Below are 24,267 nucleotides of genomic sequence, written 5' to 3' on the forward strand. Positions count from 1 at the left end.
CACTGGTGGGGTGAGAGGTGGTAGTGGGCTATGTAGAGTTTGAAGGTATTTTGGAGTAGTTTTGTTGGAGTTGAGGGGTGAGTGAACGGGGGTGTCAGGTTTGTGGATGGAGAGTGGCATCATCTAGTGCAGTCAGAGAACACGTGCAAGGTAGAGGAAGGGAATGTTGAGTGGGTGTTGGGATGTCGAGCTGTGGTGTTCGGCAACCAGAAATGAAGGATGAATGTGACATCTAGAGGACTTTGCACACCTGATTCTTGAGGCCATCTGGAAGGGAGTGTAAGGGAGAAGGAGAGGAGACCCAGGGCTAACCAGGACAAACTCTAACTGGAGAAGAAAGCCTAGGGAAGCCAGCAGGTAGGCGCTTGCCACCTCTTCCAGACTAGTTAGTCCATCTGTGTGGTAACTCCACAATAGCCCTACAGAGGGAGCCAATGAGCAAGAGGCGATGTTGGAATCTGGCTGTAAAAGGCAATTTTCACTCTTCCAGAGAATCGTAAGTTTCCTATATGGTGTCTGAGGAAAATGACATGTGTCCCTGCTCTGTCATAGCTCTACCCAGACCTCCCTAAACTCATGGCTTCATCATCAGCCCATGAGAGTAGCACAGCACTAGACTTCAGGGGATGGCTAGCTAATGAATCTGTATGCTGGATTCACAGAGCAATACAAAACAACAAACCATGTCCTTCCTCCCTCTGGGTATAGAGCCCAGGACCTCCCAAGTGCTAAGCAAGCACTCTGCCTCTGAGCCACCTCTTCAGTCTCATGTGCTCCTGTGGCCCAGGCCTTTCTTTCCTTCGCTGCACATACACATTAATGAAGGTTTTCTCCTACCCACTGCTTCTGGAATACCCTCAACTATCACTTCTTCTGGTATTCCTCTGGCCCACTTAAACAGAATCCAAGAGACATCTGCCTTTGTGTCCGTGACTTCTCTTTGTCTATCTCTGGTGGATCATGGATAGTTTCTTCAGCTCTGTCTTCTAGTTCACATAGCTGTCGTCTGTTGGGTCTAATATCCAGAGAATGAAGAGGGAAGACTGACTCCCCAGGCTGATAACGACACCAGGCATGGGCAGTAGCAGACAGGAAGATTGAAGCTAATCCCACACGTGAACCTGATTTGAAGGTCCTAACCAACCAAGTCCAATACTGCAAAAATGAGTGACAGATCAGGGCCAAGCAGGGTTTGTTCTAGGGATGCAGGATGTTCAACATGCCTATGACCCCAGCACTCAGTGGAGTTCAAGGCCAGCATGGGCTACAGAGTAAACCGTTTCTCCATTAAAAAAAAAAAAAAAGAAAGAAAAGAAAAAAAAAGAAAGGATGGAGGAAGGACGTGAAATAAAAAAAAAAAGACAAATTTGTTATGATATTAACTAGATGAAAATGAGCCCTTTAGCAGATTAGGGGGGAAATAATTTGATAAAATTAAAATAAAAAATCTGAGGCCACCAAGATGGCTCAGGGGTTAAAGGCATTTGCCACCAAGTCTGACTTGAGACTGATATCCAGAACCCACACAGTGGAAAGACCCCAACAAAGTTGTCTTCTGACCTCCACATGTACACCATGGCACACACACACACACACACACACACACACACACACACACTCACATTCAAATAAATAAATTAAAAATTTAAAACCCATGCACAATTTTTAAAAGTTCACTCACGCTGACAAATGGGAGTCCCTCCACCTGCTGAAGCATACCCAGAACCTATGTCACAAAGTCAGGGCCCAAAGTATGTGCTCATCATGATCTACGGTAAAACCTGCGACAGTTATGACAAGGAGAAAGCTAAATTTAGTGCTCACTGTGTCTACTAGCCTTGTCTTGGGGCCTGTTCATTAGGGTGTGAAAATGACCCCATGAGACTGACCTAGAGGGGGCCACTAACTGCTAGTCTGCACTGACATATGTACCCCTCACCAAGATAAGGACCAAGAGAGGGCTGGGGATGCCTAGGAGACTCTTACTGCCTGAAGCTCCAGTCCCCAGCTCCTCTGCTAACTTACATGACCATTCCCCTTTGGACCAAGTCCTCCGCTGTAAAGTGGGTGGCTGGGGGAGGGTGGTTCTCAGGTGGCCGTGGGCTGGATCTGCTGGGCAATCAGGAGCAGGTTCAGGGGAACCCTCTCCCTAGGAGTCCAGGCTCTTGTTTGCAGACTCTCAGTGGAAGATTCATGGAGCAGTGGAGCAGGAGTCTGAGTCAGGAGGTCACTAAGCCTTCTGCCTTGTACTGGGGTCATCTCTTTGCAAGGACATTGTTCTCATTGCTGCTGTTACTGATGCTATGGAATATGTTCTGTGGTTTTGAGACACTGACCCCGCCCCCTGCCCCTCTGATGTTTTCAGACCTACAACAGCCAGAGTGAGAGCAATGAAGACTATGAGATTCCTCCTATAACGCCTCCCAACCTCCCTGAGCCATCCCTCCTGCACCTGGGGGACCACGAAGCCGGCTACCACTCGCTCTGTCACGGCCTTGCGCCCAACGGCCTGCTCCCTGCCTACTCATACCAAGCTATGGATCTCCCAGCCATCATGGTGTCCAACATGCTGGCCCAGGATAGCCACCTGCTGTCTGGCCAGCTGCCGACGGTGAGTCCATCTCCCACGTGGGCCCCATGGCTCCAGCAAAGGAGGGCTTGAGGGGAGCAAGTGGCAGGGCTGAGCTGAGGAGCCCTGGTCCTGTGCATGATCTGAGTTCCGCTGGCTGATTTGGGGGGACTCTGCAGAGTATGGGGGTGGCATGGAGGAAAATGTTATTTCTGCAGCTCTGTTTGTGGCAACTTGGGACTGATTTTTATTGGTTGTTGATAGTGTAACCTCAGTTTTATTTGTAGCAGATTTATTGAGATATATACATGCCATCAAGTCACACACACTGAGTGGGTAACTGTACAATCCATTTGAAAATGTTTTCATCCCCCTCACTGGAAGAGGCTTCAGTCTTGTTAGTAGTGTCAGTAGTCACCTTTAGGCACCACTCCCAAGACGACCGCCCTTACGTTCCCTTGTTTTGCTTTGTTTTGTTTTGAGACTCTCTATAGTCCTAGCTAGCTGGCAACTCACTATGTATCCCAGGCTGGCCCACTGGCTCTGTTTCCTGAGTCCTGGGATTGCAGGTGTGTACCACCACACCCACTTATCACAGGTTACCTTCTGCCTTGGTCTGTTTGCCTGCTGTGGGTGTTTCATATGACAAGCCAGGGAGGAGGGTTACCGAGGGTAGGTGAACCACAGCAGGCAGACAGAGGCAGGGAAGGATGCTTCAGGATACAGACAGCAAAGGGAAGGGTGGAGGGGCTAGTGAGCTGGTGGAGTCAGCAAGGGATTCCTTTTGCTATGGGGCTGGAGAGTGAGAACTTGCTGCCAGGGAGGTGAAAGAGCTCAGGGGAGCCTGCAGCGTGAGGTCCTGAATCCCATGCTGAGCGGGGTTCTGTGTTTTTAGCATGAGGGCTTGTCTGAACTATCAAGTCCTACAGGAAGTTGGTAGAATAGGCACTTTAGGGGACTTCCAGCACATTCTTAAACAACTTTGCTTCACATTTCTCTTTCCTCCCATCGCTTCACAGTTAATATTAGAGTTACAACTCTTACAGTCATGTTTAGGGTAATGGTGACATAAGCAATAAAGACTGATGGAGCCGTGGATAGACAAAGGCTTCAGGGTGCTTCTTCACAGGAGCTGCACCGGTGGGTGTCGTTGTGGCCCCACCCCACTCCCCATTTCCACATAGCAGGCCTAGGGCTACTGGCAGCCAACACACTTGTGGCAGAGTGTTAAAGTCTTCCAAGGAAAACCATGGCAGAGCACTGACTGGCTGGACCAACCATGAATCCAAGATGAAGTAGCCCCGCCCCCAGGGTGTCTGACTGGGTCACAAGCACTCCTGAGGCTGAAGGACAGGGTGCAAAACTGACTTCCCTGTCAGAGTCACATGGTTTGGGCTGGATAGCATTTGCTACCACAACAGCTGCTCAGAAACCAAAGTTCAGTTTGTAGCCCGATATAAGCAGAGGCAAGAAGATCGTGAGTTCAAGGCCAGACTGAACTGCATAGTGAGATATTATAAATAATTAACTAATAAGTCAGTGGAAATGTATGTTCCGCTCTCCAGTTACCCCGCTCAACAAGGCAGTAGACCCGTTTCCTCTTCCAAGTGGTTGACCGGTTCAGACTCCACAGTCACATGACCTCAATCCCACCTTGGCCGGTCTTTTCTGACCATGCCATATTCTCAGCTCATTTCCTAACAAATCCTCAGGACACTGGGTGCCTTTGCTGGGGATTTCCCATAACGTACAGCAAGGCAGAGCCAGGTGGCTGCCTTGGGGAGTCTAAGACAGGTGGACAGCCCAGCCTACGAGGAAAGTTCCAGGCTCGTGAGAGACCCTGTCAAAAAACCAAAGTACCTGTGGTTGTCTCCTGGCCTTTACACATACATACTGTCGCCAGTCTCCCAGCGCCCTTCCCAAGCTTCCTGATCACAACAGCTCTAATCATTACAAGGGCTGCTGTCCGCTGATCACAGACCACCCCTCGCTCCCCTGGGAAATAAATGATGGCTTACACAAGCTCTATGCAAACCAGTCCTTTGCAGATTCCTTTACAACTGGTGCGTATCTAGGATGCTTCTCACATTCACAGTTTTAGCTCTCCATTAGTCTAGAATTGCAGGGGCTCATTCAATTTTATGTTCCCTCCTTACTTAATGAAAGATAAGCCTGACCCCTTGTTACCCAGTGCAGAGGCCCCCACCAAATGGGAAAGCCAGATTAAGAACGATGTGCTGGATGATTAGGAGTCCAGGGGCCTTGAGCTTTGGAATTCATGGGAACTGCAAGGAGAAAGTGTGCGTGGGTGTGCAATGCTTGCTGTGTGTGTGAAGCAGGGATTGTGGAAACACCTGCTGGGTGTCAAGCAGCATGCAGAGGGATTTGTAAACGCTTTCTCACACCGTGCTCCTCTCAACTGAGAGGGGCAGGGAGGTGATGTGCAGAGGCTGGAGGCTTCCTTTCCGTGGCTGCTCCAGCAAATGGCCACAAACCTGTGGCTCAAAAGCGGTAGAGATCCATCCATTCACAACCCCAAAGGTCCAAAATCAGTACCTCACGTTGAAATCAAGGTTCTGGGAAGCCTTGCTTCCCCAGGATGCTCTGGGGTGTCCATCCTTACCTCTTCTAGCTTCTAGAGCGGTGGTTCTCAGCCTTCTTAATGCTGTGACCCTTTAATACAGTTCCTCATGTTGTGGTGACCCCCCCCCCAGCCATAAAATTACTTCATTGCTACTTCATGACTGTAATTTTGCTACTGTTGTGAACTGTAATTTAAGTATCTGATATGCGACTGGGGTCATGACCCACAGGTTGAGAACCACTGTTCTAGATGCTTCCCTGGCTTGTGGCTGTGTCTCTCTCTGTTCTCTGGCTTCTTTTTTATTAGTGGTAGCTCCCCTGCCCTTCTTATCATAGGGACATTTATGATGGACTTTAAGGCTAATTTAGAATAATCTCCCAATGTTGTGGTCCTGAGCTTGAATTGTGTCTGTAAAGACCACTTCCTCCTGTTACATTTACAGTTTCCAAGGATTATGGCTTAGTCTTTTTTTTAAGTGTGTGATACGTGTGCATGCATGTGTCATGGCACACCTGTAAAGACCAGAGGACTCTCCTTCCTCCATGTGGGTCCCAGGGATCAAACTCTAGTTGTCAGACTTAGCAGCAAGTGGCTTTACCCTCTGAGCCCTCTCGCTGGCCCGTGACTTGATACCTTTAGCGGAGTGTGGCATTTCCCCACCTGCCCTGCCATGCTTATCTTCAGCTTGGACACCTTCTAGGTGCCAGTCATTGCTACAGGCTTTGTGATCTCTGAGACTCCTTGATATTCTCCAGATGCAAACAGAGAGAAGATCAAGAGTCTGTGATATCATTCAGATGTCATAATGTCCCCCAAAGCTGATATGAAAAACTCAGACCCCAGAGTGGTGACACTGTGAGGTGCTGTGGGCCTTTAAAAGGTGGAGCCTAGTGAAAGGCCCTTAGGGACAAAGGGATCATAGTATCCTGGTCTCTTTTCTCTCTGGCTCCAGATATGGCCCTTCACTCTTATGTTCCCATCATGCTGTGCTACCCTCAACAAAGGCCCAAAGCCATGTGTGCCCTCAATTGAGGCAAAATAATCCTTGGTTAACTGTGAGCAGACTCGGGGACATTGTCACAGTGCCGTAAAGCCGACAGATGCAGCCTATTTCTTAAAAAATGCTGTAGATATACAGCTAGAGGGTGAGGGGTCTGTGTGCCTGGAAGAGACCTCTGACTGGGATAGAGGGGGCAATAGCTTCATATCTGGGCGCATTGGTCTTTGTGGGGTGGGAATATGATAAAAATAAACACAATTTCTACAGAGTCCAAAGACACCAGTGCCTCAGTGATCTCATCTGCCCAAGGGCTTCGCTAGCCATACTGACTGGGGCTTGGCCAGTGTTGGTGGAGACTTGGCATAGCACCGGATAGCAGATGATCTTGAAAACTGCCTTACCTCTCCTGTGAGAAGTGACAATAGATATGAGCAGGAGGCAGACATGTATGCTATTCTTTGTGAGTGAAAATGCCGCCTAGTTCTCAAGCTGAACGCCCAGAACTCACACCCTACCAAGTCCCTCCATTTTACCTCCTAGTTAGACCAGGGGGTGAAGGATTGCACAGCCAGGCTCAGGGAGCACAGAGGATGCCTGGATGCCAGGTGTTGTCCCCACAGACCCAGATGCCCCCGAGATGCCATCATGGCAGGAGTAGGTGAGACTTTGATCTTTGGCGGCCATTCCGTCAATGCCAAGGCCCCCATAGCTCTGACCCCAGAGGCCACCGATCCCTTCTGGTCCCCTGCTTGATTCCTAAGTCTCTCTTAGACTGCTCCTCTCCTGATGCTGCCGGTGGGGATTACATCCGATACTGGAACCAGACCCCCTTACAGAATTAAATACACTCACGGCTTTCCCCACAACGTCCGTGTCTTAACTGATTAAACATTCATTTCCAAGACAAAAAGAGTCAATTTGGTATGAAAGATATATTTTGTCGGTTTAATTTAAAGCACTGCACCTCCATCTGACCTCTGTTTTCATAACTCAATAATTTTATCCTATGTTGATTGTTTCATTTTGAGAGAGATATTGTATTTATAAATCAGCCTCTAAAATGCTCAAAGAAACTTGGAGAGTGGAATTTATTGAGCTGCTTGTGGAGGCCAAGATCACTTCTGGAACCCTCTGGGAAAGAGAGTTTAGAGTCGCTGAGTACTGGGGGGGGGGCATGCCAGGAAGGGGTGATGCTTGATCTTCTACCACAAGGGAAACCCTACCTTCAGGGAACCAGAGATACCCCAAGGGGGAGAGAGAAGACTTGGGCAGGTGGAAGCAGAATCATAATGGCTTCTGGTGGTCAGGAACCTGGGATTCTGAGCGCTTTGGTCACTGGAATGGTATGGTCCCATCCCAGTCCTCAATGCAAGAGCAGGACATAGGTCACTCAAACATTCTTCTTCCATCTTTGAGGTCTCTGTGTGTGTGCTTGGTTGTACGGAGGCCAAAGGTTGATGTTTGGTGTCTTTTCAATCACTCTCCATCTAGACTTTAAATTACTTGTTTGTTTGTTTGTCTGTGTGTATGAATGTTTGTTTGCATATATGTCTGCACACACATATGTGCAGTGCTCTCAGAGGCCAGAAAAGGATGTCAAACCCCCTGGGACTAGAGTTAGAGATGGTTGTGAGTTGCCATGTAGGGCTGAGAATCAAACTAAGGTCCTGTGGAAGGGCAGCCAGTGCTCTTAACTGCTGGGCCATCTCTCCAGCCCCTCCACCTTGTATGTTGAGACAAGGTCTCTCCTGAACCTGATTGGATGATGGTCTGGTCAGAGTACCCAGCATCCTCTCATCCCTGCCTTCTAACCCTGAGATTACAGGGACAGAGATCCCCAGCTTTTTATGCTGGTGTTGGGAATCCAAATTCAGATCTTCATCCTTGTGCAGAAAGCACTTTGCCCCCTGAGCCATCTTCCCAGCCCCCACTTTGAGTCTCGTTGGATTTCTTGGGACTTTAGGCAAGCCCATCCTTTCTCAGCCTCAGTTTTCCTATCAGTGAACTGGGTTAGGATCCCAGCTTTGGTGAAATATCACAATTGCAAGGATGTGGTTGGAGGTGGGTAGACTCCCCAGTGCCACCACTGCATATGACAGCTCGCTGGGGACCTACAAACACTAAGCTCAAAGTCCCCAGTGCTGAGTTTTAGACCCTTTGTGCTCTAGTCCCTATTCCAAAGTGCTCACAGAGAAGGGTTTGCTGCAGGCCGCAGGAATGTATCATAAGAACTCAGCTGGTTATGGCAAAGTCACTACCCGGAGGGATCAGGGAATTCCTTCAGAGGAAGCCAAATCCCAACGAGTTTTTGGTGTTACTTGGCTTGTTATATATCAGCTGTATTCTGTTATGAAAATCATGTGTGCCTTCATAGTTTTCCCAATTGACTTTTCCCTAAGAAGGGCTAACAGTGTGGACTGATCACTCTCTGGACATACACATTCCAGGTATTTGGAGAACAACCTCAGGAAAGGCTTTCTCTGGAATCAGATATCTCCCTTAGCCACCTTCAAGGGCTACAGGAAACACGGCCCAGGTGGGCCCCAACTTCCCAGGATAACAGTGATAACAGCCCACCTGCAAGTTTCCTGACAAGGTAAATTCCACAAGGAGACACTGCCTAGGTGGGCGCCCAACTAGGACTAACAGTGATAACAGTCCATGTGCAAGTCTCCTGACTTAAATTCCACAAGGAGACACCGCCCAGGTGGGTGCCCAACTTTCAAAGACTAACAATGATAGCAGCCCACAGGCGAGTCTCCTGCCTTAAGGTAAATTCCACAAGGGGACACCGCCTAGGTCAGGTAGACATTAAGTAATAGCTTTATACAATTTAGCTCAGACCCTTCCTTCTTACAGCCTTACTAACTTTAAGACCTCTAATTCCCTAACTAACCACTTCTAGGAATATTTAGATAACCTTCTGCACTAACAGCTATCCTCAGCCAGAACCCCAGTTCAAGCCTCCCTGTAATTATCATCATTGGCAGCATCCGGCCAGATCCATCCCTAAATGGAGGAAAGTACCTTATCAGAGATACCTCTGTACTCTCTAAGAACAGACTTAAGCATCCAGGCTACCCGTTTGAGAAGGCCTGGCGGATGTGCCAATTAAGCTTAACTTCCTCCTTTCCCAAATCTTACCTCCAGTTCCAGATCTCCCTTTAACTATCACCAGAGACATCTACCTGTACACAGGTTGCCTAGCGACTGAGCACACTTTCCCCCACCCTGCAGAAAAAAACGGCAGACAGCTTGGACAGATGGGAGCCACAGGAAAAAAGAAGACAGTTTTATTTTCTCCCATTGACCTATCAACTTATAGATTTTTAACGTCTTTTACCAAACACATTTAAGATTATAGTTGAGCACATAAGATCACTCTTCTTAGATATTACCCGAATCTAGCCTTTAGTTAATTCATTAGTCACTTCCCCTTTGAGTTGCAAATGGTAATTAACAACTATTGCCCCTCTTTGTGATTCTTATCACCCCTCCATTTGATCCTGATAGCGGACAATCACTGCCTGAGGAAATTCAAACTGGGTGTCCTAGGTGGAGGGGAGGATTGTGATTTTGGGGGGATATATAACTGTAAAGCAAGAGACGATGCGCTGAATTAAAGTGAATGGACTAAGAGCTCGGGGTGCTGAGATTCATTTTTCCGAAAATAGTCCTCGCCGTTAGTAGTTCTCTCTCCTGAGCACCTGGGATGTATAATATTGAGGCTGGTTCCTCTAATATTATACATGAAGGGTTGTTCTCCTAGCCCACAGGGGCTAGGGGCCAGACCTGGGGACTCATAACCCAAGTGAAGGGCCTTTGCAGTCTAGTATCTTGGGGTAGTTGTTAAAGGCAGAACTGCAATCTGCTTGCACTTGACCAGCTTGCTTTAGAGATAGTTCTCATGGGAGAACACACAGCCTTGGGTTGGGCCCAGAGCCTGGGAGTGGAGAGTCCACCCTGTGAATTACCTCTGCAGGTCTTTAATAGACCTCCTAACATTCTTCTGCACTTATTGCTCCATGCTGTTCCCTTCCAGTGTTCCTTCCTGCTCATTGCTCCCCCATCCTCCCAGGCTCAGTCTACCCTGTTTGACAAGCATGGGTTGAGACACAAGAAATCTCCAAAGTCTGAGGCACAAAGACAAAAGACCTCCAAGTCAAACCTTTGTCCGCCAGACTTCTTAATGACCTGGGCAGTACACAACCCCCCACCCCCAACACCACAAGGCCAACCAATTGTTTTTATTATTCTTAATGTGTGAATGTTTTTGTCTTGTGATTGTTATAGTTAGCTTTGCCTTGTAACAAATCACTACAACCCTTAATAGCATAAAACAATTCATTTTCATTATCTCTCATGATTCTTAAGTCAGCTGAACTACCTCTTGTGATTTCTGGGGTCGGGTGGCCATCGCCTGGGCTCAGTGTCTAGGAGAGTCTATCTCAGCATCTGGCTCGTGTCTGCTGGAACCAGTTGAGGTATCTTAGCTATGAGTCTCTCATCACCAGGAGCCTAGAGGAAGGCTGGGCCCTAGGATGTAAATTTCCAAACTTCTTATTGATTGCTAATCCTTTGGCCAAAGTCCAACCCAGAGAGCCAAGCAGCAGAGCGCCAAACCCACCTCACGGAGGTAGAAATGGCAGAGTCATGCAGAAGGAAAGGACTCAAGAGACAGGATGGTGGCCATTTCTATAACCTGATATGATGATTAGCTTTAACTGTTAACTTGGCCCAACCTGGAAGAGTTTCGATTGGAAAACTGTCTCAATCAGACCGGACTGTGCATGGCTATAGGGGTTGTCTTTATGGTTAATTGATGTAAGAAGACCCAACCCATTGTAGATGGCACCATCCCCTGGTGAGCAAGCAGGCAGCATGTGTGCATTCATTTCTCCCTGGTTTTGGCTGTGGATGTGGTGGGAGTAGCTGCTTGAGGCCCTGCCTTAACTTCCCCAAAATGATAGACTGCAGCCCAGAATAATAAGCCAAATAAGCTCCTTTCTTCTCTAACTTATTTTTTTAAAAGCATTGTCCTGGTTAGTTTTTTGTTACCTTGATGCAAGATTGAGTCATTTGGGAAGAGGGAACCTCCACTGAGAAAAAGGCACTACCTGATTGGCCCGTGGGGAAGCCAGTGGGTCTTTTTTTTTTCTTTTTGACTAATGATTGATGTAGGAGGACCCAGCCCACTGTGGGTGGTGCCATCCCTAAGCAGATGGTCCTGGACATTATAAAAAAGCAGGTTATTGAGCTATAAGGAGCAAGCCAGCAAGCAGCACCCCTCCATGGCCTCTGCTTCAGTTCCTGCCTCCAAATTCCTGCCTTGAGTTCCTGCCCCTGACTTTTCTAGATGACGGACTATAAGCTGTAAGATGAAACAAACCCTTTCCTCACCAATTTGGTTTGGTCATGAAGTTTTATCACAGCAGTAGAAACTCTAAGACAAATTATCTACATATCTATCTATCTACCTTTCTTTCTTCCTTCCTTCCTTCCTTCCTTCCTTCCTCCCTTTCTTTCTTTCTTTCTTTCTTTCTTTCTTTCTTTCTTTCTTTCTTTCTTTCTTTCTTTCTTTCTAGTTTGGTGTGTATGTGTGTCTGTCTGTCTGTCCGTCTGTCTGTCTATCTGTCCCTCGGAGGACAACCTGAGGGAATCAGTTCCCTGTCCTTCCACCATGTAGAACCTGGGAATCAAATTCAGGCCATAAAGCTTGGCAGCAAGCTCCTGTAGCCACTGAGCCATTTTGCCGGCCCCACCCCAGAGGTGCTTTTTGTTGGGATATTTTTATCCCAGCAGCAGGAACGAAAGTAGCACACTTACTGTTTTGCTTCTCTGGATGGTTTGTGTTTGTTTGTTTTGTTTTCTTGACTTTCAGCACCTTCCAAAAGTCACAGTCATAGGCCCTGTGATCAGGCTGACCTCTTCAAAACCCAGCTTCCACACTTGTTTCCAGCACTGTGTAACCCAGAGCAAGGGGTTCACAGTCCTGTGCCTCAGTTTCTTCATTTGTACTATGGAGGTCAGGCACTTGCCCTGTAGGAAGAAAGTCTGTAATTGGAGGGAATCTAAGTGGCACACAGTAGGTCCAACCAGTGTAAGCTACTGTGCTTAGTAAAGCATTCTACTCATTGACTGGGTTTGAATAGTCCCTGTCTGCTGTTTAGTTCAGCCAGCCTGACCTACTGGGTGTAGGTTTTGCTGTGGCATGTTTCCTGTCTGTTTACCAATGCAAGTGTGCAAGATGGGTGGTTGGAAGAGCAAGTGGGAAGCCCTGAGGCTGGAGATGGGGTGGGAGTAGCAGGGGTTGTGGGAGTGAGCACATCTATTATGGCAGGATGTCATGATGTCATTTGGGCTGTGGCATTTAAAACCAACATCAGTGACAGCTCTACTTCTAGTTAGAAGAACAAGGGCCCAAGAAACAGTCTGTCTTAGCTCCATGACCAAGGGGGCACCCACCACAGGAAAAACAGAGGTAGTCATGTTTTTGTCTCCTGTAGGGCAGGAGTTGGAGAAAGACAAATTTCCAAAACGGACCCTGGAAGGACAGAAAAGGGAGTGCTCAGAGGCCCTGAGTTTTCTTGGTATGCACTGGAGTCCGGGTGCGACTCTTTCCTCCATTTTTCAGAAGCTGTAAGCCAAAGAAATGTGTCTTTTTATATTTTATAAAACTCAGGGAAAAAATGGCTTTAAACAGCTTTTACTCCCCTGCTATAATTATTTATTTTCAAACACTCCTGCAGGGGACTGCTCCGTCTTCTTATCCCGGACTCCTTTTGCTCATAAATGAACCATCACTTCAATAAATCATTATGAAAACAGAGACTAACACCGGCTCTGAGAGGTTGAAAGATTTATGTAACACATTTATGTCTCCCATTTTCTCATTCTGGTACTCCGCTGCAAAAGCTAAGCTAATAAAAGCTGCTATTAATATTTCTTGTTGCCTAGCAACCCTAGAGCGGGAGTAATAGCTTGGGCTAGAAAAATAGATGACCGATAAGGAAAAATTCAATTCTTTTATTATCTCAGGGGAAATGCCCTTTTACTGGAACATTATGATGTACGAGTGTGAAGTTGAACACAAAAGATTGGTGTGTGAGTGTGTGTGAGTGTGTGTTTCTATTTTTAATGAACATCATTTTACACCCCCCCCACTAACTCTTTCTGAGTACTTCTGTTTTCTTTTGCATCCTCCACCATCCCATCCCTCATGCTTAATTTAGCAACTAGAGTAGTTAAGAATCTGTCAGCGTTTCTTTTTTTAGTTTAAAAATGGTTTCTGCAAAGGTTTACAACTCGGTCATAAAAATTCACTCCCTGTTAGGACTCAGGGCAGTGATAAGCCAGCACGCAGCTGAGTTCTCCACGAATGGATCACATTTGTTGAGAGATAAGATTCATGGATTTCCCCCCCCCCCCAGAAGGAAGGTCGGAGCAGAATAAAGCGTGTTCATTTCTGTGTTGAAGTTTTCTTTGGAATCCCAGGACGCTGTCTCTTCTAAGATCGGTTTTCTCTGAAGTTTGGGGGTGTGTTAAATGAGGGCAAGATTGGGGGCCAGTCATTTATTGAACCCCTGCTGTGTGAAGTTTGGGCCCATTGCCTCCCCCCAGCATTTGTCTGTTGTAGAAAGGGAGACTTAGAAAGGTTGAGGGCCGTGTAAAGTAAGAATGTGTGCCATGAGGTCCTCATACATGTCCTAAGTGTAGGATTTCTCAACCTTGATCCCGCTGACATGTTGGGCAAGACATTTCTCCACTGTGGAGGGCTGTCCTGTGTACTGCCTGATGCCTTCAGCTGCCCTGGCTGCCACTCACTATTCACAGCATCCAGTACCTCCCTCCTCCTCAAAAGTGAAAGCGGGCAGTCTCTCAGGACCAGGGAGATAGCTCAGTTAGAAAAACTGCAAAGCACTTGCCACAAGTGTGAGAATGTGGCCCCCAATCTTGCCCTCATTTAACACACCCCCAAACTTCAGAGAACTCACATTTTGAAAAGTCAGGTGTGGTGGCATGCACTTGTAATCCCAGTGCTGGGGCAGCAGAGACAGGCAGGTCCCTGGGGCACTCTAGTCTGCTTGATGAGCTTCAGGTTAGGGGGAGACCCTGTCTCAAAAATCAGAGGTGGGGGGCACTTGAAGAATGCTTCATGAGATTATCCTCCAACCTCCATTCATACATGTTTGTATATCAATGAATGCATATCTGTTGAGACATGCACACACACACACACACACACACACACACACACACACACACACACACACATTGTTTCTTCACATTGCCAAATGCCCCTTGAGGGACAAAGATCATTTCTAACTGAGAACCATTATGCACAGTTCCTTCTGCTCAGAAGGCTTCCCTATGGTCTGTGAGTGGGAAAGTGTATCAATCATGCAATATAAGGGAGTGCCTAAAAGCTCAGAAGTCGGGACAAGTAATATTTTGATGCAATCTTTTTTTAAATTTGTATTCTATTTATTTAGTGGGAGTGAGGGTCATGCACATATGTCATGGCATGCAGGTGGCAGTCAGAGCATAACTCACAGGGACTGGCTGTTATTGCCCACCATGTGGATCTCAGATGTCAAACTTAGGTTGTCAGACATGGGACAGGCATCATTGCTCCACTCCAGTAATTTTAAAGCTCGGAGTCCACACAACAACATTGACAGTGTATCAGGCATCCTCATAAAGGTGGGAGCAGGCTGAACTCCTGCATGGAAAGATCCACGGTCTGTTTCTAGGCTACATGGGACAGCCGAAGCCTGTGTTGTGCCTTATCCAACAACTGGAAGGGGCCAGCTAGCCGTTGGGGTCTGGTTAGCACTGGGTGAATGGGAAAGGAGAATTAATTGCCCGATGTTGCCTAGCTAGAAAAAGTACAGAGCCAGAACCTAAGGCCAGGCTTGAGACTCCAAGCCCAGTGCTTTGGTACCCTTTAAACTGGGTGGACTGGCTTGTCAGTACTTAGAGTTGTACTCAAGCTGTGAAAGGTGTAAAGACACTGTGGGATGCTCCAGGTCTGGGGCCGGGGCACAAAAGCAATCCCTGACTTCAGCTGGTATCCAACTGGCCCTCACTGCGTCTGGCTCACTTTACCCTCACAACCTCCATGCCAGGCAAGAGCTAGCGAGGACCAGCCACCCAACCATCCTCAGGAATAGAACCACCATAGCTAGCCTTCAAACTCGGATTACTTGGGAGAGCAGCAGGTGTTCTTAACAATGGAGGTATCTCTCCAGCCCCTTAGCTCCTCCCCCATCCAGTTCTTCTTCATTCTAGGACACAAAAACCTGGAGTTCTCAGCACATTCCTCTAGACTCCCATCCATGCCTATCACACCATTGCTAGTCTCAGAGTACCAGGGAACCTCTAGCTTTGAGGACTTCACACTTTATGGAATGTGCAAGAGCCTGAAAGCCTCCTATCAGAGCTAAACACACAAAGCAGCTCTCAGTCTTGACTCACTCACTCTCCAGCCGCTCACCAAGAGGTTGCACGGACCCGAGGCTAGGGAGTCAGCCTTCTCGCATTCAGACTTTGACATCACACAGCTGTGTGACCCAGTCATTTCTGTCTTCATGCTTTGTCATCTCAGAAAACAAAACAAGCCGGGCGGCGGTGACGCACGCCTTTAATCCCAGCAGTCAGGAGGCAGAGCCAGGCGGATCTCTGTGAGTTCGAGGCCAGCCTGGTCTACAGAGTGAAATCCAGGACAGGTACCAAAACTACACAGAGAAACCCTGTTTCAAAAACAAAACAAAACAAACAAACAAAAAACAACAAAACAAAACCCCCAGCACGTCCTCCTCAGAGTGGAAGATTAAAGGAAATATCAAATATGAAAGGATAAGAGTGTCATGCACATAGTAAGGGGTAAACAAAGTTAGCACTTGGGGAAGGTTCACAAGAAGATACACCGTCAAACAAAGTGTGCTCTGTGTGCCCCAAATACCAGGATACACATGACCACATGTTCATGAGCAGTGCCCCAAGGGCTAGCATGTAATTCCATCTGGGGGAGAGGGGTATCCAACTTCCTCTGCTTGCCTCCACCATCGCCCATCACCCTCCACACATGGCATACACTTACAAGACACATACATACACACAAGTAATAAAATAAAAGTATATATATATACATATATATGTATATATATATATATATGTATGTATGTATAAAGAACCAAGTGTGGTGATCCATACCTTTAACCCTGCCACTGGGGAGGCAGAGGCATGTGGGTCTCTGTGAGTTCAAGGCCCATCTAGTCTATGTAGCAAGTTCCAGGACAGCCAGAGCTATATAATGAGACCCTGTCTCAAAACAAAACAAAAATCAAAAATTCTGGACCAGGGACACAGGGATTGTGGCAGAATCAGAGAATATTCCTGATTGTGGAAGAGGGCCAGAAGCCAGGAAAGGTTAGGAGCTCCAACGGCATTGGCATGAGAATCTCAACCTTTTATGGGTCTTGTCCACAGCCAGCCCCTCACCTTCTCCTACATTAGTGTGCTTCCTATTTTTCTCGGGCCTGCTCTGTCCCTTCTGTGTAGCCCTAGTGGGGAGGTTTCTAGCCATTTTACCCACTGCTCTCCTTGTTAATCTCGGTGCCTCTTTCTCTCCACCCTCTTCTGCCACAGTGGCGGGGAGGGCTTCTTGGATGTGGTCACTTTAGGACAGACAAGAAGACAGCAGCAAAAGCCAGAGAAAAAACTTGACACTGTTGCAATCTCCCTGTTCAGTCCCAATCGCCATCCTTCTTGCTGTGACTCGGCAAACAGTTTGTGATGTTTTATGGTTGCTTAGGCGCACTCTGGAACCGACCCCTCCACCCCCTGCCAGGCTGCTAATCGGAGCGGTGACCCCCTGGCCTTGGAGTGCACAGGGGCCAGGTGTTTAACAGTCTTCCAGGCAAGATGCCAAGCTCAGCAGCAGAGTGTGAGCTGAGAGAATTCGGGGGAAACCGCAGTGACATCCGTCAGCCGCAGCTCCGATATTACTGTGTATAATGGCTCTCTCTCCTCCGAGTGCATATTCAGTACCATGTTCGGGAAAATGAGGTTTTAATGTACCATCGGCATAGCTGAGAAACCATCGAGGGCTCCGCAGAGTGTCAGGAGCGCATAAAACTTGAGATTTATGGGAGTCGTTCCCCGCCCCTCCCTCCCTCCGGCTGGATAATAAAAAGTCTGTCTCCTGTGTTGTTTCTCTCAGCTGTGGCTTTGACCATACAGAACTTCGAGGGTCTTTATAAAAGACAGCTAGACAGGCACCACTCATCTAAATATTAAAGCTCTAGGAGGGCACATGTGCTCCCCGGAAGACTCCGGATACACGTTTCTAGGAAATTCTTCTTGTTGGAGACTGAGGCATACCACAGAGGTGCTGTGGCCAGGCTGTGGTGGTGGCAGTGCCATGCCCTTCCCTGGAAGCCCAGAGCTTTGCAGTCCTTGTTTTTCCTGGAGAGTGATCTTGGGCATGTCTTCTCCAACCCCCCAGCCTTGAGTGAGATGGAACTGATGGGTCTGAAACTGTATCACGTGGGAGGATCCAGGGTAGAAACCTGGACCACGTGAGACCCTGTTTAAAAAAATAAATAAATAAGGACAAGAGATGTGTCTCCATTGGTAGAGTGCTGGCCTAACATCCCTGAAATCTTGGGTTCAATCTCTAACACCACATAAACTAGGCACGGTGGTACATACCTGTAACCGTGGCACTTTGGAGGTGGAGACAGGAATATCAGAAGTTCAAGGTCATCCTTGGCTACATAGTGAATTCAAGACCAACCTGGGCTACATGAGACCTATGTTAAAACAAACAAGATGGAGCTGCTGTTGCACACTCCATGGGTGGCAGTGAGAATCCAGGGTGCTGAAGAATAATGTCACTGACGCCTGCCTAGTTTGGAGGGTGGAGTGTTGCAGGTGTCTCAGGAAGGTTTGTTGGATGAGTGGATGGATAGATGGATGGATGGATGAATGGGTGGGTGGGTGGGTGGGTGGATGGATGGATGGATGGATGGATGGATGGATGGATGGATGGGTGGATGGGTGGATGGGTGGATGGGTGGATGGATGGGTGGATGGATGGATGGATGGATGGATGGATGGATGGATGGATGGATGGATGGGTGGATGGGTGGATGGGTGGATGGGTGGGTGGGTGGATGGGTGGATGGATGGATGGATGGATGGATGGATGGATGGATGGATGGATGGATGGATGGGTGGATGGAATGTGCAAACATCTCTGAAACTGTAGTGCTGCCTACATCAGTGCTTTGGAGTAAGCCAGATGATGATCCTGGTACCTGTGATCTGTAATAGGGAAATCCCTCACGTCAGCCTAGAGGGAGAGAAAATGATCCCCCTTTTTTCAGATGTGCACCTGAGATTCAGAATGGTGGGTAGCTGGTCTAAAGGCACAGTCAAGAAGTGATGGGTACACGATGGGACCTTCATCCCCTTGACCCCAAAAGTTTTGTGCCCTCTATGCCATCCTTGGGCCCAGGCCCTGAAGTGGGGGTGAGACTCTTGCCCGAACTGTCCTGTCCTGTGTGGGGGTAACTGACACTTGCAGCTGATGCAGACAAGAAGGATGAAAACTGACCTGTGATGACCCCACACAACCAGTAACCAGGAAGGGAAGGGATGTTGGGTGGCCAGTGAGAGTCCATTGCTACTGGGAGACTGCATCTGGGATGCTGGACCCCTCAGTAGGTCCTCTCCTAGGAGGGGTCATTAGTTCTGTCTGCATGCTAGAAATAGGTACCAAGGCCAGGGTTCAGGGAACCTGTGCCTGCTGACACTAAGGGACACTATGAGGCATGTCACTTCCCCACTGGCCACACTTTACTCTTGTGCTGAATGAACACAAACTATGTGACTTTAGACAGGCGTGAAGTAGCTCAAAGGATTTTGTAGACGCTGTTGTCCCTGGGGTTGTGGCCCCGAGCCATGGGTCAGGAGAGTCCCAAAGAGCTAGAGTAGATGGTGTCAGGAGCTTGTGTCACCCAACTATGTGACCTCAGCCAGTGTTTAACCTCTCTGAGCCGGTTTCCGCATAGGTTATGAGATGTTCTAGGTGGTGTCTAGGTCCAGACTGAAGGATTCTGCCTGGTCCCTCAGTGAATTCTGGGGTATGAACTAGACTATGTCTGGCTTCTACACTCCCGTGGGAAGTGTGAGTCAGTCTTGATGACAGGCTGGTAGGAGGTGAGCTCATGTGGATTGCCTAGCGATCCCCCAGGTGAGAGTTGATTGCAATTTCATTATATCTACAAATTAAGACAGAGGAGACTTTGTGCCATCATACTGAGTGGCACCGTTCAGACACACAATCTAAATGTCCATCGATTTAAATGCCTTGGTCCCTCCTTGCAGCTTTGTGTGTGTGCTGGTGTGCCTGTGTGCATGCACAGAGGAAGCCAAGTCTTCACACTTGTCCATTGTGTTTCTAGGATAAGGATTTTCCAGTCCTCTTCTAAGTGTTTCACCTGCCACTAGGAAATCAGTATGGTGGGAAAAGCAAGACCTGGACACCTGGCCTGGTCTTTTCCTGTCCCCCTAAGGATACCACAAAAGTGACAGGAATCTGAGTCTTCAAATGCTCTGTGTTATATTCACGTCTGTCGGGGTGTCTCAGATTCAAGCTTCCTAAAACCTGTGGTTTGGAGGCTCCGAGATAAGCTCCTGTTATTGACAGGGAAGACTCCAAGGTTGAAGCTGCACCCTTTCTGTCTCATTGCAGCAGATGTAAGTTCACTCCACAGGGACGATGCCAATGGTGGGGGGTTTGACTTCCTGCTTGACAACTCTGTGATTTGCCCTTGGCGTGAGGCTGACTGGCATATTTTTAGAAACACTTCATTTTTCATCCTACTCGTGATTTTTGTGGAGATCAATCCAGAGCATATTCACTGTGCCTTGAGATGATCAGAGGGAGTTCTTTCCTTGGTGTAGGGAGTTGATGGACTTGTAGATTTCCAGTATTTACACATTCTACTTTGTTACGGTGTGCTATGTACATGTGTAAACATATTTACAAACACACATGTGCTTTTGAGTATGGGCTGGATTTTATTTAGGATCGTTAACATTTTATGGTAAAAATGGACATGTAGACAAGAGGAGCAGAGTTGTGTGTGTGTGTGTGTGTGTGTGTGTGTGTGTGTGTGTGTGTACATGTGCAGAGAGGCCATAGGTCAACATTGGCTCTTTTAAATTGCTCTTCAACTTTTTTAAACGTTTATTATATTTTTGTTTATTTATTTTGTGTGCAGGAAAGGGACATGGGGGATGCCTGCATGTCACAGCATACCTGTGCAGGTTAGAGGACAGCTTGCAGGAGTATGTTCTCTTAATTCCCAGAAACCATGTTAAAAATGGGGTCAGGGGCCAGGTGGTGGTGGCGCACACCTTTTTTTCCCAGCACTTGGGAGGCAGAGGCAGGCAGATCACTAAGTTTGAGGCCAGCCTGGTCTACAGCTCAAGTTCTAGGACAGCCAGGTCTACACAGAGAAACTCTCTCAAAAAAAGGAAAAAAAAAACTGGGGTTGGGGGCTGGAGAGAGGGATCAATGGCTAGAGCACATATTGATCTTGTAGAGGGCCCGGGTTCGATTCCCAATACCCACATGGTAGCTCACAATCACCTGTAACTCCAAAAAGAAAAAAAAAAGAATATGTTCTCTTCTTCTGCCTTGTGGGTCTTGAGGATTGAACTTGGGTCATCACGCTTGGTGGGGAGTGCCTTTACCTGCTGAGCCGTCTCACTGGCCCCTCACCTTATTTTTTGAGGCAGGGGTCTCTCACTGAGCCTGGAGCTCACTGATTCAGCGAGAACGTCTCCTGTCTCCACCTCCGCAACATTGGGATTAAGGCATGCCTGGCTTTTCCTGGGCATGCTGGGGACTGAGCTCAGCACCTCCATCTAGCAAGTTCTTTACCAACGAAGCCATCTCCACAGTCCCTGTTGTCAGTGTTGAACAGACAGCTCTCTCCTACTTCTGTAGCAGGCTTATACCAACTTCACGAAACAGATGTTTATGGCGCTGGCTCCCCAGCTGTCAGCACTGGCTGTGGGTGGCGTTATTTTATCCTTTGCAGTTCTCGTGACTCTTCTACCCCAGCCACGTCCCTCAGATGGTATGTTTCCGATTTCTTCTCTGCCAGAGAGCTCCTCATTATGAGTTCTCCTTTGTTTCATCTATCTATCTATTTCTTTCTTTACTGGAGTTGGCCATCAGAGTTATGTTTGACTTCTATTATTTTTCTTTCTCTTAATTTATTCATTTCCCCCTTTGTGTTTATTAATCTCACCCTCCTTCTGTAGCGGTTTAAATTTTTCATTTTTGAACCTCATGTCCCTTTGTTCATTTACTTTTATTGTTTATTGTTTAATAATAAAGGTTACGGCAGTCCATATTTTTTCCGAGTATGGCATTGGCTGTACCCTATAAATTCTGCAATGAAGTGTTCTTTTTCTTTTTTCTTCTTTCTTCCCCAGACATAGCTTTGTGGATTTTATTAAAATGCTGTGTTTTCATTGTTTTAAATATTAAAGAAGAAAGAAAATCTATTAAAACCATGCCACTACCCACAAATAATTTTTCAACCTGGCCACTTGCTAAGTATCTTTTTAGTCACTTTCACATTTTAGATTCAGAGGGGACCAACAAATGGCACCTTTTCTGTAATTTCTGGTCTGTCCTGTCAGAGCTGTTCTGTGGCCTGCATGATGGACGTGTCTCCATGTGTATGGTTACAGATGCTGCCTGTCTCAGTCTCTGTTCTATGGCTGTGAAGAGACACCATGATGGCGTCAACTCTTATTTAAAAAAAAAAATCATCTAACTGGGGCTTGCTTACAGTTTCAGAGGGTTAGCTCATGATCATCTTGGTGAGAAACAGACAGGCATGGCACTGGAGCTGGAGCTAAGAGCTTTACATCTGATCCATAGACAGCAGGGGGGAAAGAGAGACAGAGACAGAGACAGAGACAGAGACAGAGAGAAGAGAAGAGAGGAAGGGAGCTCTACTCTACCTTATACTTTTTATTTTGAGACAGGATCTGGTCGAGTTTCCCAGGCTGGCTTTGAACTTACTAAACTCCTACCTCATCTTCCTGAGTGGCTGGAGTTCTAGGTCTGCACCACGAGGCCCAACATAGAGATATATATATGTATGTATTTTTTTTTTATTTGCTGTAACTGGAGTTGGTAGAGGCCATGGGTGATGCTAACCATCTTACGTCTTACCCACACTAAGCAAGTGCTCCGCCATTGAACTATGTGGCCAGCCCAGCTTACCAGTTCGTATCTGTGTGTGTGTGCGCGCGCGCGCGTGTGTGTGTGTGTGTGTGTGTGTGTGTGTGTGTGTGTGTGTGTGTGTGAAGGGGTGGGAGGCTTGGAACTTCAAAGTGCCTTGCAATAACTGTCTGGCTTTTCTCAAATTCTTTCCCCCCTCCCTTGGTTTTCATTCAAGTTCCTCCTGAAACTGCCCTCGTCTGGTTTTTAGTGGCTCCATGTTACTAGGCTCTGCAATAAGTTCTTAGCCTTCATCCCACGTGCCCGGTCATCAACCTTTGACACAATTAATTACTTTCTCATCCTTGTTCAAACACGTCATTAGCTCCCAGGACATACTCTTCTGTTTGGCTCTGCTTCTCCTGTCATGGTCTGTGGGGTCCATGGTAGATACAGGGGGCCCCCAGGCTCAGACCTTAGGCTCCTCACCTCTTATCTACATGTGGGCACAGCATCATCTCTTCTGGGTTTATGGTTCTGAATGTCCTGCATGTGCCAATCACTTGTTTTATCCCTGAATATCTCTCTGAGTGTCTAAAATGTTCATGGCTGAAAACCTGGCAGTTCCCTTGCCCTACTTGTCCATTTCCCCTGCCCACCGCCATCTTCCCCAAGGCTTCCTTCCCATGCCAGTGTGTGCTGATGGCAGGCTCTTCGCTCATCTGTTCCCTCTGTCTGCAGCCTCTTCCTCACTGTCTGCATGCCTATTATTCCCACACATCTTAGAGGGAACCCAAATCTCCCTTTCTACACAAGGCCTTGTCTGGCCACCCTTTCTAAATTTGCCCCCCACCCCCACCTGGTACTTACCATTCATGTCTCCTGCCTTATTTTCTTCTGTGGCATTTAGCACTATCTAAAATACAGTACACTTGCAGGTGGGTCTTGGGTGGCTTTGGTCTTCCTCATGGGAATGCAGGTACCCTGAGAGCAAGAAGAGATATCTCCTGTTCACTGCCACAGTGCACAGTTCAGGACAGGCACACCATATCTGTTTGTAACAAATCTGAGTGGGTAGCAGGCTAGAAGGCTTTTTGTAATTACACCTTTTGTAATCATTGCCAAGTAACTAGTTAGGAGGGCTAGTGGGGATGACCAGGAAAGCTAAAGTATCTAAGGATTTCTTTACATGTTGTTTACCACATACTACATTATCTGCACTGTTTGATTCTTACACAACCATCTGAGATTATCCCATTTTATAGGGAAGGCAACTGAGGGTTTGGGAAGCCTTGAGGAAGTGCCCCCTTCAAACCTGCTCTACTGCATTGAGTTCCCAAGACCAGGGTGTATCAGTTATACCATAACTCTACTAACGGTGCCGGGATGCCACTGTTCCCCCTCCTGTCACTGGGATTTGTAGATTAATATTCTTTTCAGATTAATATGATGATTGAAATGTTTTTGTTTTGTCCCATTTCTGAGTGCTAAGAGGAGTGAGGGGCCCTCACTGGACCCCGAGGCATAACATCTATCCTCAGTGGAAGAACAGGTTAATGCAGTGAGAAGAGGGGGGACTGTAGGGCTAGCAGGCCCCAAGCCAGGCCAGCACATCAGAGACAACTTCGTGATGCTCTGCACCTTCACCTGCCCCTGGGAAAGACTTGGGAATAAGTGAGGAGCCTCCTGGGGAGGCATCCAAGGTGTTCATGCTTGGGAGGCCCTGAAGCATGTGATGGGGGAAGGGACATGGCAGTGGAGGAGTGGGAACTCAGATTTTGAAGGACTGAAGGTAGCCTGTTGCCTTGAGTTGTAGCACATGACCTGGCAACATCTGTCCACTGACCATGGAGGCC

The 24,267-nt window shown here is 47.5% G+C and overlaps 1 protein-coding gene across 2 annotated transcripts in view; it reads left to right on the forward strand.

The window, feature by feature from the left end:
• The window catches only part of Tox2 (TOX high mobility group box family member 2), a 127,303-nt gene that overhangs the window by 75,159 nt on the left and 27,877 nt on the right, over positions 1-24,267 (forward strand). For both annotated transcript variants that reach the window (XM_059261855.1, XM_059261854.1), the window contains exon 3: positions 2,366-2,611. In XM_059261855.1, coding sequence (XP_059117838.1) covers positions 2,366-2,611 — 246 coding nt within the window. The remainder of the gene's footprint in view (positions 1-2,365; positions 2,612-24,267) is intronic.

This window comes from Peromyscus eremicus, chromosome 4 (genome assembly GCF_949786415.1).
Source record: "Peromyscus eremicus chromosome 4, PerEre_H2_v1, whole genome shotgun sequence".
NCBI classification, from domain to species: Eukaryota; Metazoa; Chordata; class Mammalia; order Rodentia; family Cricetidae; genus Peromyscus; species Peromyscus eremicus.